The sequence below is a fragment of the Juglans regia genome, chromosome 10, assembly GCF_001411555.2.
Source record: "Juglans regia cultivar Chandler chromosome 10, Walnut 2.0, whole genome shotgun sequence".
NCBI classification, from domain to species: Eukaryota; Viridiplantae; Streptophyta; class Magnoliopsida; order Fagales; family Juglandaceae; genus Juglans; species Juglans regia.
Genome location: NC_049910.1, coordinates 25,628,585 through 25,644,268, shown reverse-complemented (window position 1 = coordinate 25,644,268; position 15,684 = coordinate 25,628,585). Strand labels below are relative to the sequence as shown.

The window sequence follows — 15,684 nt, the reverse complement described above, 5'->3', positions numbered from 1 at the left end:
ACAATGTATGCATGACCACATAAGTAATTTGAGGGATGTGATTTTTTAGGTTGAGAAGGAGGAGACCAACAAGCCTAAGGCACATTTGACACCTAATTTTAGGCATTTCTGTATCTTTCTTCTCTTGAGTTAGTATTCTCATGTTGATTTCATACACCTTATCTTTGTTCTTTACACAGGTGACCAGTTGCAAGCACGAGTTTCATTGGCAATGTATTCTCGAATAGTATTGCCTATGACTTCAATTGAAGAGCTTCAAGTTATCTACCTTCCATGGCATGCTTTTTGGTGGTGGGGAGAGGATGTTATTCTTGCATTGATGATATATCAGATGATATAGCTGTTTTAGTATCTTCTTGGGAGGATGTGCTTGTTTTGAGTTTGCAATGGATTGAGATATGGGAGGTCAAGTATTTATTTTGCTCTGCAAATCATAGTGATGCAAACAATTCTTTAGGGCCACATCTCTAGTGAAAAGTTAGCAATTTAACCAATTCTATGTAGGAAAACTTTAAAGGATGCAGTGCACGAGATCGAGATTTACTCTACAAGAATGGGTCTAAAGGGTCCTGCCTTATTGGTGAAGTAAGTGACTATTAGTAAAATTATATATATATATATAATGATTAAAGATATTAAAAAAATGTTGAAAAGAAAATAAAAGAAAAAGGAAAAATTTTAAGTACACTAGCGGAAATGCCAGCTGTAACTGCCGGGCAATCTGCTAGCAGTACCCTTGTAAGTAAATGGTTATAAAAAAATATTTGTGACCAAATAACCTAAAGAGTACTAGGCATGACAGTAAGATAAGAATAATGCTACTATGCCGTTTCATTTTACCACTTCATTTTAATCGGTCATGCATTTAATTTTTTTTAATTTTTTTCTTTTACTTAGTGATCAATGAAGTGACTATTAATATATTGGTGTATTTTATAAAAATATTTAAATATGTTAAAAGTGTAAAGAAAAAAAGAAGAAAAAGATAAAAATTGAAATTTGTATTAGTGGGCATGCCCAACGGTCAAAACTGGGTGGCACATTAGCACTACCCGCAAGATAAACAAGTGGGGTTTTGTCAATGTGTAGTCGCAACTACACCCACCGAAAGGAGTCACCGTGACTTCCCACCGAACCATTTTTTTTCAAATATTTTTTTAAACTTCTTAAATATTTAAAAAAAATCAGAAACTCATTAATATTTTTTTAACTGTTAAATAAATAAAAAAATCCACACAATCGATAATTTTTATTGATTAATTCCCTGTGTGGTAATGCTATTCATCATTTATTTTATTTTTTTATCATTTCATGATATGATATTAGATGATTCGAGATTATTTATTATATTTTATTTATAAACTTATTATTTAATATCACCTCATAGAATGATAAGAGAATGATAAAAAAAATGATGAGTAAAATTTTTCAATTAAAAATAGTACATAGCGGAGAAGCTTATTGACCTTTAAATAAAAAAAAAATATATGAAGAAATAATATTTTATTAATATAGAAGAAAGAATGGCACCTACCCCTAGGGTGCACTGTGTATTTCGTCAACTGGACTTTGTCGGCCCAAAATTGACTAGACTGAAATAATGGGTCTAAAACTTGAGTTAAAAGTCCAAGACATTGAATACACACTAATTTTGGGCCTCGTACAGGCTGTTATTTGTTTAGTAGAATAATTTTTACTTATCTTTTTTGCACACCATACATTATATTTTTTTTAATTTTTTTTTTCTTATAACAAATAGATAGTATATGAATAATAAATAGAACAATTTAATAAATTCAACAAGAATAAAATAATAAAAATAAAAAATAATTTTAAAATATGTAAAGTGTGTGGTGTAGGATGATGAGTAGCATCTATCGAGTTAAGTATGAAAAAAAAATTCTATTTAGTATCCCACATTCCACACGTCTTTTAAATTCTTTTCTTTTTTATATAGCAAGCATGTGGTGTATGAATGATAAATAGAACAACTCAATTAATTTAGAAGGAATAAAAATCATAAAAATTAAAAGATCTAAAATGTGTGGCGTGGGATACTGAGTAGCATAATCTAAAAAAATTTAAATTTCTTCACTGAGAGTAATAACATACATATAAAATTTTTTATAATTATATTTTAAATTGAGAATATTTCTATAAAATGATATTATTTTTATAAGTTATTATATAAAAATGCCTCTAATTTAAGTCAGAGTTGTATAAAAGATCAGAAAAAAGATTGTATCAGTATCATTTCCCTCTTCTTCTTTTTTTCCTGTATTTTGGTCCATAACACTATCATTTTCCATTTGTTAAAAGGGGGAAAAGAAAATCCCTTATCCTATTTTGGTACCATATTTGTTCAGATAGTATACAATAGAAGGGAAGATAGATGAGTTTCGAACAGTGCCCAAGCATAGCAGAATGAGGATCATTGGGTTAAATTGTTAGCAAATAGCAAGAATGTTTGGGGCTTTTCTTAATTTGTGTGAAAATTCTAGATTAAAACTGAACAAATAAAATAGGGGCAGTCTGTTTTTATATATGAGATGAGATAAGATAAAATAAGTTGATATTAAAGTTAAAAAATTAAATAAAATATTATTAAAATATATTTTTTAATATTATTATTATTTTAAGATTTAAAAAAATTGAATTGTTTATTTTATTTTACATAAAAATTTAAAAAAATTATAATAATAAAATGAGATATTTTTTAAAAACAAACGATATAGTTTACATAGATCTTGAAGTTTTTTTAAGCTGTATTTAAATATTGAAATAATTTTAAATAATTTAAATTGATTTATAAATAAATAATATTTTATAAATCTTATTTATATGTATTTAAATACAACGAGTCACTTTAAAACGCAGATAAAAAAAAACAACACAACGTTCAAACTGGTTAAAAGACGTCCGGAATTGTCTTCAGATTTAGCGAAAGCAGCTGTGATTTTTTTGTTTTTTCTGCAGCTCTGACAGGAAAAGAAGCAATGCGCAGGGCGCAGCAGACGAGTGAGCGCACGTGCCTTTGGAAAAGCCTGACATGCGGTACAGAGTACAGACAGAGCCAGGTGGGTCGCATACTGTAGTTGCGAGGTCTATATTCGATGACACCAAACTGATCATGGTTTTGATTTGAAATTCTACATAATAATAAAAGCCAGATATCTTGATCATTGTCAAGAAGTCTCTTCCAAAGATGATGTTTTATTATTTTACTTGTTTACCCCACTTTGTTTTCTTTTCAATTTGCTATGATCTCTCCTGCATAATTCACTAACTCAACACTAATGAAGCAGCCAATCTGCTAAGTCATAATTAGCATAATTCTTTTATGAGTTAAATTGGTGAGGCAAACTCTGAGCGGTCTACTCTGCTGTTCGAGTAATACCGTTCTATTTAAATGTTAGGTTAAATTGATCTATTTTTTTTTTAATTTTTTATCCATATTTTTTTTATCATTTTAAAACATTTTTAAAAAATATAAAAAAAAATATCGATATACTAGTAATCATTTCCTTAATTATTAAGTAAAGAAAAAATTTTTAAAAAAAATTAAAACACATGAGGTATCAAATGAGGGGACAAATTAGTGGGTAAAGTAACATTTCTCAACTCCTTTTTATTGAGTGGGTTCAACGCACGAAGATTGTTCAATTAAATATAGATTAAGTATGGAGTTAGCCTTCAAATTCAAGACTTCTACTCTGATTTTGCCTTAAATTATTCTTATTTATACTAGAAAAATCAAACCCAATCATCCCTATCCATCTAACACATGATATCACATTGAAACAGGTGTACCACTTCATATACAAGAAGTCAGTGTCATTATCTGAAAATCCAAGAGGTGCCTAATTGGTAGGTGCATAATTTGCAGCTGGTTTGGATAGGGTGCCATTAATCAGTGATGAGCTTGCAGTGCAGTTTGTCACATTAGTGACCCAAAATGCAGCCTTTCTTTGTATTGAGACATTTATAAAGGGAGATCAAAGCTGTTAGATGGGTATGGTTTGTGGCTCTCTCCCCACAAGCACTTGTTACAAATTTATAATCCTTCTATGCGTATACTACAGATTTTGTGCATGGTTGGTAAGAAACATACCCCACCATTTCTTACTGGCAATAGCTATAATGGGATCTGTAGTGTTTTTATTTCCTTTTTCTTTTTCTAATCCTCTTTTAGTGGGTATTATTAGGATTGAAAAAATCAAGTTTTGTAACCGTAGAAAAAAAGTTACAAAGAATCGTTGTGTTTGGATATTTAGGTATTCTCGAGTATTCTGTAAATAGTAGTAAAAAAATAATTATAGAATATGAAATAGTAGTGAAAATGATGTGAAAAGTAATAATAAAATAATAAAAAGTACATTATCCAAACTAGGCTATTGCTCTTTTCCTTCTGCTTATCCTTTGCAGCAGATACATTGTTGCTGTATTTCTCTCTTTTTAGTCTTTGATATTCAAAGTAGATGATGAAGCCATAGAATTGAAGTCAAACACTGGTATCCCAAAGTATCCTACAATATATACTTTGGTCAAAAAACTTTTTATTTTCTCCATTGGTGGAAAAGTTAGTTTGGATTTTTGCCATCATGTCTGATCCTGCAACACTTTTGACTTCGAAGATTCTTTATACATGACCCTACTTGTCTTCCAAGTGTCTAGTATGGTTATGGTGGATACTATGTCAATTCCCACATTAAGGCCACTGATATGTTTGCATTTTATCCTAGCAGAAGTTTGAGGAATGCTATTCAAGAACAGTTAACAAAAGTGTATCAGTTAAGATATATTTTCAAGAAATGTCTCTGTCTAGAATTACAATTTCCTACAATTTAGATAAGTACAATTTCTTACAATTTAGATAGAGATTGAAGAAATTTATGGGCCTAATTCATTTCATAAAATTGATTCTACAATAGATAATTGTTCATTCTTTATAAATATGTCCAAGACCTTGTTCACATGCAGACCAGTAATTTTTTGTGATCCTTGTCACGGGATAAGTAGTGTGAGCCTCCATTCATCCTGTGGCAGGCTCTAATACCGTAAAGAATTTTATAGGCTTAAATCATCTCATAAAACCGATTCTACAAGAAAAGATTGTTCATTCTTTATAAACATATCTAATACCTTATCCGAAGATAATGTGTGATTATTCCTTAACAGATACACAATTTTTGAATATCACTACATTAAGAGTATTACCAGATTCAATCTTAAGGTATGTAAAAAAAGTGGTATCCAATATCCATCATTTAGAAAAATAAGTCTTTTTTTAAAAGGAGTGTGCAGAAGAATTTATAGACCCAACTTGAGACGACTTCCTACTTGCACGTGCATACTTCAATAATAAGCACCAATTGTGTTACTATCTGGTGTGTGGTTATGTATTATTATTATTATTATTTTTTTTTTTGGCTTGTATTGAACTTTACTGTTTCTTCCTTCACTTGCAGTTAAAGTAGTTGTTAATCAAATAAAAACAAAAAAGAAGGGAAAAAGTTAAACTTTGTAATCATTTTTAATTCTATGATTTCAAAAGTGGGACTGAATTTACCAGTGAAGGTGATGCCATGTGCTGAGCCAGTGAAAAAGTAAGTGCTTTTGAACTTTCTCCCATCTCATGTGGGAGATCGATCTCTGTTAGCTTTTTCCTTTTTTTCACTTTTAAAATCCATCTTTGTCTATTGCTTTGACAATTAGGCTTTTGAATGTGACATTTTAACTTTTGAATTCCTCCATTGCTGCATTTCACATCAAATGATCATTACTCTCTGCAAGGTTAGCCACTTTATTCAGAAAGAGTTCTTCCAGAACTGCTAAAACCACTCTGAGGTAAAGTAAAAACTCTGTAAAAAAGAACTAATTCAAATTTCAAAGTTAATTTAATTCTCCAAACCATTAATTACAATGATGTCAAATGAACTAAAAAATCAAGCCATCAGCAATTGCTTGATTTGTTTTCAAATTTGTAGTTTCATACACTGGAAGCTCCTCTCTGTACCTCCCAATTCCAACAAGGTGATCAAGCTCAAACAAATCCGAGCTCGAATAGCTCTCGGCATCATCATCATCATCATCATCATCCTCCCTGTGGCCTAAACCTCTCAAACCAAATGCAGTTGTAACCTTCTTTACAGAACGAGTTTTCGACATTTTTGGAAGAGTTGGAATCGTCATTAGGCTTGGATCCTCTTCATAAATACATTTATGACCGCAGGGCTGAGAATCCTCTCCAACGATCACGCTACGAGGATAAAACCTCACAGATCTTTTGATACCATTGCTCAGTTTTCCTCTTGAAGCAGGGGTTTTGCTCAAGCAAGACCTGGAAAACGAAGCTGCAGAAGAACATGCAGACTTCGATTTGGGCTCAAAGTTCACATCTTCTACAGCTCCAACATAGCACATTTTGGCTTTCTTCACGTTATCCGAATTGAAAATCGAGTTGAGAAAGCTAGCAATGCGACCCCTTGGTGAAATGGGCTGCTTCGCTTTCTTCAACTCGCTGTACATTTTCAACCCCTGTAGCTTCAACTTCGCGGAACTTCCTTCACTCTTCGACTTGGGATGCTTCTCTGAATTCCGATACTCCAACTTCGTCTGCTTCTTGGAGCTCTGCAACTTGGGTTTTGGTTTGTGTTTGTAGAAAGACTCTGTTTCCGATGATGAGAAGCCTGCGCCAGAGCTAGACTCTGACGAGCTTGAGGTTGAATTGAATAGCACAGAGCTGTGAATGCTCTGCTTCTCCATCCAATCTTCGATCATGACCGACCGACGAAGATTCTTTACCTCCCTGTCCTCTTCTTGTACCCAACTGCCTCGCTTAGAGCTGGAGATGCTCTGTTTCTTGAGCACGGTTGTTTCTTTGAAGTGAGCTTCGTCGGCTTTGGGTTCGTCGATGGAACGGGAAATAACGTCTAAGAGAGTGGAAGAGAAAGAAGGAGTTCTTCTTCTTTGGGGGAATGAGTATTCTCGAGGCGATTTCTCCCTTCCATACATCTTTGCGACTTGTGCAACAACGATTTTGAAATCAGAGGAAAATAGAGTATTTAAAAGAGAAAACAGAGAGGAGAGGAGAGGAACAGGGGAGGAACAAAGGACTGAGAAAGGAGAGGACAAGACTGAGGTATTAGTTTAGTTTAAGGTGGGGGTGAAGGGGGTTGGGAGCTGTTGTGTTTGCTTTGAGAACGTCAAAAGCTGCAGAAGGCAACGACATCATGTGGAGGAAGGAACAAAGAATTAGAAAGGGTGTGTGTGTGTAGGAATTCCCTTAATAGTCATTGGAAACATGTTTTGTGCTTTGTTTCTGTACGACTCTGTGTAAACATAGATGAGAAATGCGACCTCTATTCAGAGAGAGAGAGAGAGAGAGAGATAGGCACATCACACGCATGGACATTAAAATATTTTTTTCTTGTTAGTGTAGAATTGCATTAAACGTGCTAAAAAAAAATTGGAGATGACATTTTATTTGTGTCATCAGATCAATCAAACTTGAGAAATTTTATGCATCAACAACTATTCATTTTCATAGGATGTACGAGTGTTTTTCATAAGATGTGAAATGTATAATTGTAAATAGTAGCTAATGAGAATAATTTTTCCTTATATCATCAATATGTCCATCTTAATTTGGCTTGAATAATAAAATGTGTCGGTCTGGCTTGGATCAGTATTTTTCCTTTTATTGCTCACCAAAATTATGGACACATTTTTAATGTACTTACTTCAATTACATTATTATTATTATTATTATTATTATTATTATTATTATTATTTGCGCGAAATGTTTCCTTAGTTGCTTCATCATTCATCTACACATGAAAACATGTCATAAGAGTTAAGAATATATTATTAATCCAATAGCAATGCTACGTATAATTCTCAAATGAGGACTGTATTACAAGTCTAGTCAATTTTATCTTTAAAATTTTTTAAAATTACAATAATATCATTCTCAAAATGATACTTGTTTCTATTTAATGAAAGATTTGTACATGCAGTCCTTATTTAAAGACTGTAAATATAATTTCTCTTAAAGATACGTGTAATAGGGCAACAATGCATTATATAACTGAGTTAGTTAACCATTTGGGTTAACCCGTGTAAACTCTTCATAAACTCAATCATGCGGGTTACACGGATTGACCCAAAATAGATACGATCATTAACTAAATTAATTGAGTTCGTTTCAAGTTGACTTGGACCTAATTAAACTTGATTTTACCTCTTTTATTTTGTATGAGACAAACGGGTTTGTCGGTTTAACCCATGTAAGTCAACTTGTAGGTTACACGGGTTGACCAAAATATATGGATTAATCCATGTAAGGTAAATAAATGGGTTAGTCGGATTAACCCATGCAAATCAAATCAAACCACAACACGGGTTAATCATGTCAAGTTAATTTCGGTATGATTAAGGTCGACTCCATCTATATTAAATTTAGACAGGTTAACTTATATAAGTCAAAAAACGGATTAGTCGGATTAACACGTGTAAGTGAACCCGCATCTTATACGGGTGTTAATTAGGTCAAATGAGTTTGCAACAAGCTCGACTTTTATCTCTATTATATTGTGTTGATGTCAAAGATTGCCTACTTTAAAAAAAAAAATGTTAGAGATCTCAACACAGTCCAAACAAATATTACTGTACAAAAGGAATAAATCGAAAAATAGAACTACTTAAGCAAAAACATGTAGGGAAAGGAAAAGATTGGAAACGAATCCAAGAAGGGTTGAGGGCCCCAAAGATTTTGAAACAAAACTAAAAGCTAGTGAGAGTCCTGTAGATATATGAAAATTGTTGTTGTGGATGGTTCTGAGCACATGGATCAATCATATTGCAGAACAAACATCTTGGAGAGCTTCTTCATTTCCACGTGCTCTCTAAGGTACTTTCAACCCACGAAGACTTTCCATTGCAATTTGTAGAAAGCTTTTAGAAACAAAAAGTTTCCTTTATTACCTTACATTTGCATGCATATTCTTACAGTTCCCATTTTTACGTTACTTTTCTTCTTCTTCTTCTTGACATTTCATCACCCACGCGGTTTTGCTCATGATTCTTACACAACTCTTATTTTTAACACGTTCTAACGATATTTTGTCCCTTCGTACCTTCACTTTTAATAAGGGTTTGGCGTTGGCATTAAGCTTTAATTGTTAAAACTTTTCGCTCTTATTTTGTTTATATAAAAAAATTAACAAATCAATATTTGCAACATCTTTTTCAAGTTTTATAAATATAAATCATAAATTTTTTTATTGTGTGCCTTTGCTTGGATTTTACTTGAATTTCTCTTCTTTTTTTTTTTTTAATTTATCAAAATATCTATTTTTCTTGGAGATGATGGATGTAAGGGGGTTTTCTCCACTTCTCGAAGCCCACTGGGCCTCGGCCCAATGCCCGGCACAAGGGCCCTCAAATCCGTGTAGGTGACGGAAGATCTACTAGGGAGGGACGTTGAATAGTTGACAAGCAAATCAGCTTGATAGCTTGCAGTCGCTTTCAGAATCCAGAGCCTCGCACAGAGCGCAACGGGGAAATGCGAAAGGCCTTCGATCCATCGGTGTCATATCATCTAGGACTCGTACAGACCAGACGCAAAGATAGGAAAACAAGCCGCATTAATGGCACCGCAGCTGAGCTACACGCCACATTTATGGAACCGTCACAGAGCCACGCCGCATTTAAGAAGGTCTGACAACATAAACAAAAAGGAAGACACGAGCTTCGTAGAGACAAGGACGATTTGCACCCCCTCTACCCACGGTATAAATAGCCAACTCTAGGTACGAAAAAACTCTGATCCCTAGACTCCTTTATTTATTTACAAACTTCCAAGAATATTTACTAACTTTGACATCGGAAGTTACTCTGCCCCAAAGCCACCCTCCCCAAGTTGCTCTACTCCTCATCTTTTGCAGGCCATTTCTGAAGACCTGAGTTGTCAAAACTTGGCGCAAAGGCATGAGAAATACGAAGTTAACAGTGACACTGTCTGTGGGATCCTTATTTATCTTGTGGGTACTTCGCATGCCTGAGATAACCCGTTTCAGGCAACTTAGAAGCTTGCCGAAACTACCAGAATAATGGAAGTAAACCAAACTGAGAGCCGAACACTAGGGAGTGAAAAGGTTGCAATGGAGGGAAGCTATACGCATGCTGGCAAAGCGACGCATCCAACAGAGGATGCTAGCACCTTGCCGCCAGCCCTAGATCGTGCAAAGGTCATAAGCGAAGTCTGAGATGAGAAGGAATTTTGAAATGCAAAACCAATCAGATCATTGGAGCTTGTTACTCTTCACCCAAATCGGCCAGAAGCCAAGGTGACAATTAGTAGCAAAATGACGTCTGAAGCTTGAAGCGCCATGCAATAACTTCTCGCTGAGCACCACGATGTGTTCACGTGGAGCCATAGGGATATGCCTAGAATAGTGCCCGAAATTATACAACACATCCTAAGTGTAGACTTAAAAGCTAAAGGAGTGAGGCAGAAGCGCTGAAACGTCAGTGCAGAGAAGAATGCTGCCATAGCCGAGGAGGTGGACCAACTGCTGAGTGTGAGATTCATTAGAGAAGCTCACTACCCAGAGTGGCTATCTAATGTAGTGCTCGTAAATATGCCAAGTGGCAAATGAAGAATGTGCGTTCACTTCACTAACCTCAACAGAGCTTGCCTGAAGGATAGCTTCCCACTTCCTTGCATCAACCACATTGTCGACTCAACAGCAGGTCATCGCTACTCTGCTTCATGGATGCCTACTCTGTGTATAATCAAATCCGCATGAACCTTGAGGATGAAAAGAAAATTTCGTTTATCACTGACCAAGGCTTGTATTGTTATATGGGCTTAAGAATGCAGGGGCCACCCACCAGCAACTGGTCAACTATATGTTCAAAGGCCAAATAGGAAGAAATATGGAGGTCTACATGGATGACCTGTTGGTCAAGAATAGAACCTTAGAACAGCACTTGGATGACTTAAGGGAGGATTTTGCGATACTACCACAGTACCAAATGAAGGTGAATCTGGCAAAATGCGATTTGGTGTCGGGTCGGGGAAGTTCTTAGGGTTCATGGTATTCAAGCGCGGTTTCGAGGCCAACCCCGAGAAGGTGGAGGCCATCCTCAGATGGCTCCGCCTCAAAGCATAAATGAAGTACAAAGGCTAGCTGAGCGAATAGCTGCCCTCAAATAGTTCGTATCAAGATCAATCGACAAGGGCCTACCTTTCTTCAAAATCTTACGAAAAGCGAAGGCATGGGATGACAAGTGCGACCATGCATTTGAAGCCTTCAAGAAATACCTCATGAGTTGCCGCTTCTCAGCCAACCCCGATGCGGAGAAATGTTGACCCTGTACCGAGCGGTCTCCCCTCGGGCATCGTCCTCAGTGTTAGTATGCAAAGAGGAGGGGGTCCAAAAGTCGATTTACTACACCAGCCAATTTACTACACCAGTCGGGCGTATCAAGGGGCCGAGGCCAGATACCCCTGCATAGAACAGCTGGCCTTTGCGCTAGTAGTAACTACGCGCAAGCTACATTCGTACTTTCAAGCTCACCCAATATAGGACCTCACAGAAACCCCTCTAAAAATGGTTTTGCAACGATCGGACTCCTCAGAACTACTTATGAATTGGGCAGTGGAGCTAATCGAGTTCGATATTAACTATGCGCCATGAAACACCATAAAGGGGCAAGTATTATAAGATTTTGTTGCTTAATTCACTGACTTCCCAGCAGAGAACGATGATGCATCTCTTGTAAAGCCCTGACAAGTATTCATCGACGACTCGTCTTGCTAGGCTGAAGGGGGAGTGGGGGTGTATATCGAGGCGTCAGAGGGAGAAGAAAACAATTAAACCATTAAGTTGGCATTCAAAACAACAAACAACGAGGCGGAGTACGAGGTGCTACTTTCAAGACTATAGGTGGCCAAGTCTCTAGGCGCCACTGAGATAGAAGTATGGGCCGATTCTCAAGTGGTGGTGAATCAAGTGTGAGGGGAGTTTGCAGTAAAGAGCAAGAAATTGAAGAAATATCAGGCATTGACAGAGGCTGAACTCCCCCACTTCAAGTACTTCCAAATTCAGCAAGTGTTGATAACAAAAAATCAAAAAGCGGACAAGAAGACTCCCCCTGCCATAGTGACCTGAACGGTGGAAGTACCTGTTGTGGGAGTAGAAGTAATGGAAATATGTTCTGGAGCCCCAGATTGGGTGGGGGACATAATCCGATACTTAGAAACCAACGAGGTACCCAAGGATCGACAAGAGGCAAGGAAGATTAGAAATAGAGCGGCACGCTACACTATGATCGAGGGAGTCCTATATCGGTAGGGTCAATTAGCGCCTCTTTTAAGGTGCATCTCCTCGGAAGAATCGCAGTATGTGTTAGCAGAAATACACGAAGGAATTTGCAGGAGTCACTCGAGAGGACACGCGTTGGCCGGAAAGGGGATGAGAGCGGGCTATTACTGGACTCAGGCCCTGTGAGACGCCAAGGATTTTGCGTAGAAATGTCGGAAGTGCCAAAAGTACACCAGGATGCCCCATTATCCCCAGAGGAGTTGACGTCAATTACGTCGCCTTGGCCTTTCGCCTAGTGGGGAATCGACTTGGTTGAACCACTCCCCCCAGGCAAATGAGGAGTCAAATTTGTGGTGGTGGCTATGGACTACTTCACCAAGTGGGTTAAAGCTGAGGCTTTAGCCAGTATCATGGGGAGCAATATCACGTAGTTTCTATGGAAGTCAATAGTTTGTAGATTCGGCGTCCCACGCACCAACATCTCGGATAATGGAAGTCAATTTGATTCCGACTACTATCGCAATTGGTGTCAGGAATTGGGGGTCAAGTTCCGATATTCATCTCCAGGATATCCTCAGTCCAATTGGCAAGTCGAAGTAACAAACAGAACGCTGATGGAAATGCTCAAGAAGCGACTCAATGACAGAAAGGGGGTGTGGGCATAAGAGCTCCCCGCCATCCTGTGGGCTTATCAGGTCATGGTGAAAACCCTGACCAGAGAAACCCCCTCCACCCTCATGTATGACCACGAGGTGATGTCGTAGATAGAGATCAAAATCTCCACCTACGGAGTTTAGCACTTCGAACAAGAGTCCAATAACAGGCGGCTAGAAGAACAGCTCAACCTACTAGAAGAAGTCTGACTAGAAGTTGAGATAAGATTCACAGCCAACAAAAGAAAAGCCAATAGATGCTTTAACAAATGCGTGCGGCCAAGAACATTCAACGTCAGAAATCTTGTACTTAAAGAGACAGGAATGAGATGAGGGAAAGCTAGGCCCCCGATGGGAGGGCCCTTACGTGGTCGTCAACAAATCGCCCGGGCTCATACCGTCTGAGAGACTCCCAAGGAAACGAGTTGCCGCACCCGTGGAACGCCGAGCATCTACAAAAATATTATTGTTAGCCAGGTTTTATTATTATAATTTTTTTATGTACTCATGCAACAGTTGCAGGCCCTAATAAATGAAGTATTTGTGTTTCAATGGCTAATTTCAGGGACATAACACAACAAAGTCAACAATCTCTGCCAACAAATCAATTCGCTAAAGGGAAACTCCATCAGAAATTTACCTCCCCGCGGGGTGGAAAGGGAAATGTAGGCCTAAAAAAGTTGTCTTGTCTCTCTCGCAGAGGAGTGCGGGTTGGTCCTTGACCACCCGAAGACAAAGGTTTACCTTCCTCGTGAGCGTCAACGGGCAGGAGGGGGTTCAGTAACAAAACTGTCCGAACAACTTACCTCCCAACGAGGTACCATAGGGAAAGGTAGGCCTAAAAGGTTGCCTTATCCCTCCCACAGTGGATACCAGGATCAGCTTTGCGGCTACCTGAATAACTTACCCCAACCCCCACTACAACGAAGTGTGGGATTAGCACCAATCAAACCCAAATTTATCCTTTCTTGTGATCTCAACGAGAAGGAGCGGGTCTAGAACAAACTGCCCGAACAACTTACCTCCCCAAGAAGGATGATAGGCAAGCAGGTGGCTCAACCTCCTCGTCCAGGAGAGCGGGACCAGCCCCAAGGCGGCCCGAAAAACTTACCTCGAACCCCATCGCGAAAAATGAGTGGATGAGTCACATTGCTGTAGGAATTACCTCCCCGCGAGGCAATAGAGGGAAAGGTAGGCCTAAAATTCGGCTTATCCTTCCTGCGGCGGAGTGCTAGTAGTCCTCAATTACCTGAAGGAAAAAGTTTTTACCTTCCTCGTGAGAGTCAAGCACTTGTTTTAGGGTAGATGTCATTAATCAATGTGTAGAATAAACCTTTCAAGAAGATACACCAGCTGATCACTTAGAATGAGCCTTGCAGTAGGATACATCACTTAGCAATGAAGTGGAGAGGAACTGTGCACTTATTCCTTTTGGAGATCCCGGTTGACGAAGATTGAAAAGTCTGGCTGTAGACTTTAAAACAAGCGCTTATGGGAGGCAACCCATAAAACTTTCTTTTATTCTTTTATTTTTATTTTTTTTATTTTTTATTTTCTAATAATTCACATTTTGATGCAGGTTTATTTAGCATGAATAAAGAGCTGAAAATTATAAACTATGGCTGATTCACCATGAAACCAGGGAAGTTCCTTTCATTTCTTCAATCTTTCTCACTTTTGCATTACAATGAAGACATTGTTTAGTTTAAGTTTGGGGGTATAAACTCCTATAGTCATTTGGTCTTCTTGTTTGTTATTTATTATTTTTTATGATTTTACAAGTCTTGAGCTGTTGGATTCTCTTACCAAGCATGTATTTGAGTATGATTTAATTCTCTATGACTCTGAAATTTGTGATTGAGGATAGGGGTGTAATCGGTCTGGTTTGGTCTGGTTTTAGACAGAATTTAGGACCGAACCGGTATGTACTGATTTTGCATTTTTAAAAACCGATTACGCGTTGGTTATCCCCCTAAATCGGTACTTCCGGTTTTACTGGTTCCGGTCCTGTTCAGTCTGGTTTTCTGGTTTTAATCATCTACTATTAAAAAAAAATTCTGCCATAAAAAAATTAAAAAATTCTACCATAAAAAAACTGCTCCCATGTAAAAAAATTGCTGCCATAAAAAATCTGCATAAAAAATCTGCTATAACAAAAAAACTGCTATAGAAAAATCTGCTATAAAAATATAAAATCTGATATAAAAACAATGTAACAACAAAATAAACCCTAAATCAGAAGCTCATTAAAGTTTTTACAATATGCAGCACATATTGATGCCAGTTCATAAAAAATACACAAAAGAAGAAAAAGAAAAGGATCAACCAAAACTGACTTTTTTTATAAGTGTTCAATGGACACCAAATAAATTGATATAAAGAAATCTTAAGTACATGAACTGCAATGATAAGCCAAAAGGGCAAAGTACCCTGCCTCTCGTTATATAGCACAAGAGAAAAAGCTTCTGCGTTCCTTATATCAATACACAGAATAAAGATTAATAGAGAAAGAAAAATCATCAATGCAATAATAGAAAATCCAAATAGAGAATACACACAATGCAAGAAAGATCATAAAGAATACACACATAAAGAAATTCAAATAGAGAATACACACAATGCAAAAAAACATTGTAATGATTCAAGAAAACACATAACACACAAGAAACCAAACCAGTAGAATCACTGATGGACATCCA

The 15,684-nt window shown here is 37.0% G+C and overlaps 1 protein-coding gene across 1 annotated transcript; it reads right to left on the bottom strand.

Moving 5' to 3' along the window:
* Window positions 1-5,937: 5,937 nt before the first annotated feature.
* On the bottom strand, window positions 5,938-7,014 carry LOC108982092 (protein BIG GRAIN 1-like A). The gene has a single exon (XM_018953376.2). It carries the CDS (start codon window positions 7,012-7,014, stop codon window positions 5,938-5,940), a length of 1,077 nt encoding a protein of 358 aa, XP_018808921.1.
* Between the last annotated feature and the right edge of the window lie 8,670 nt (window positions 7,015-15,684).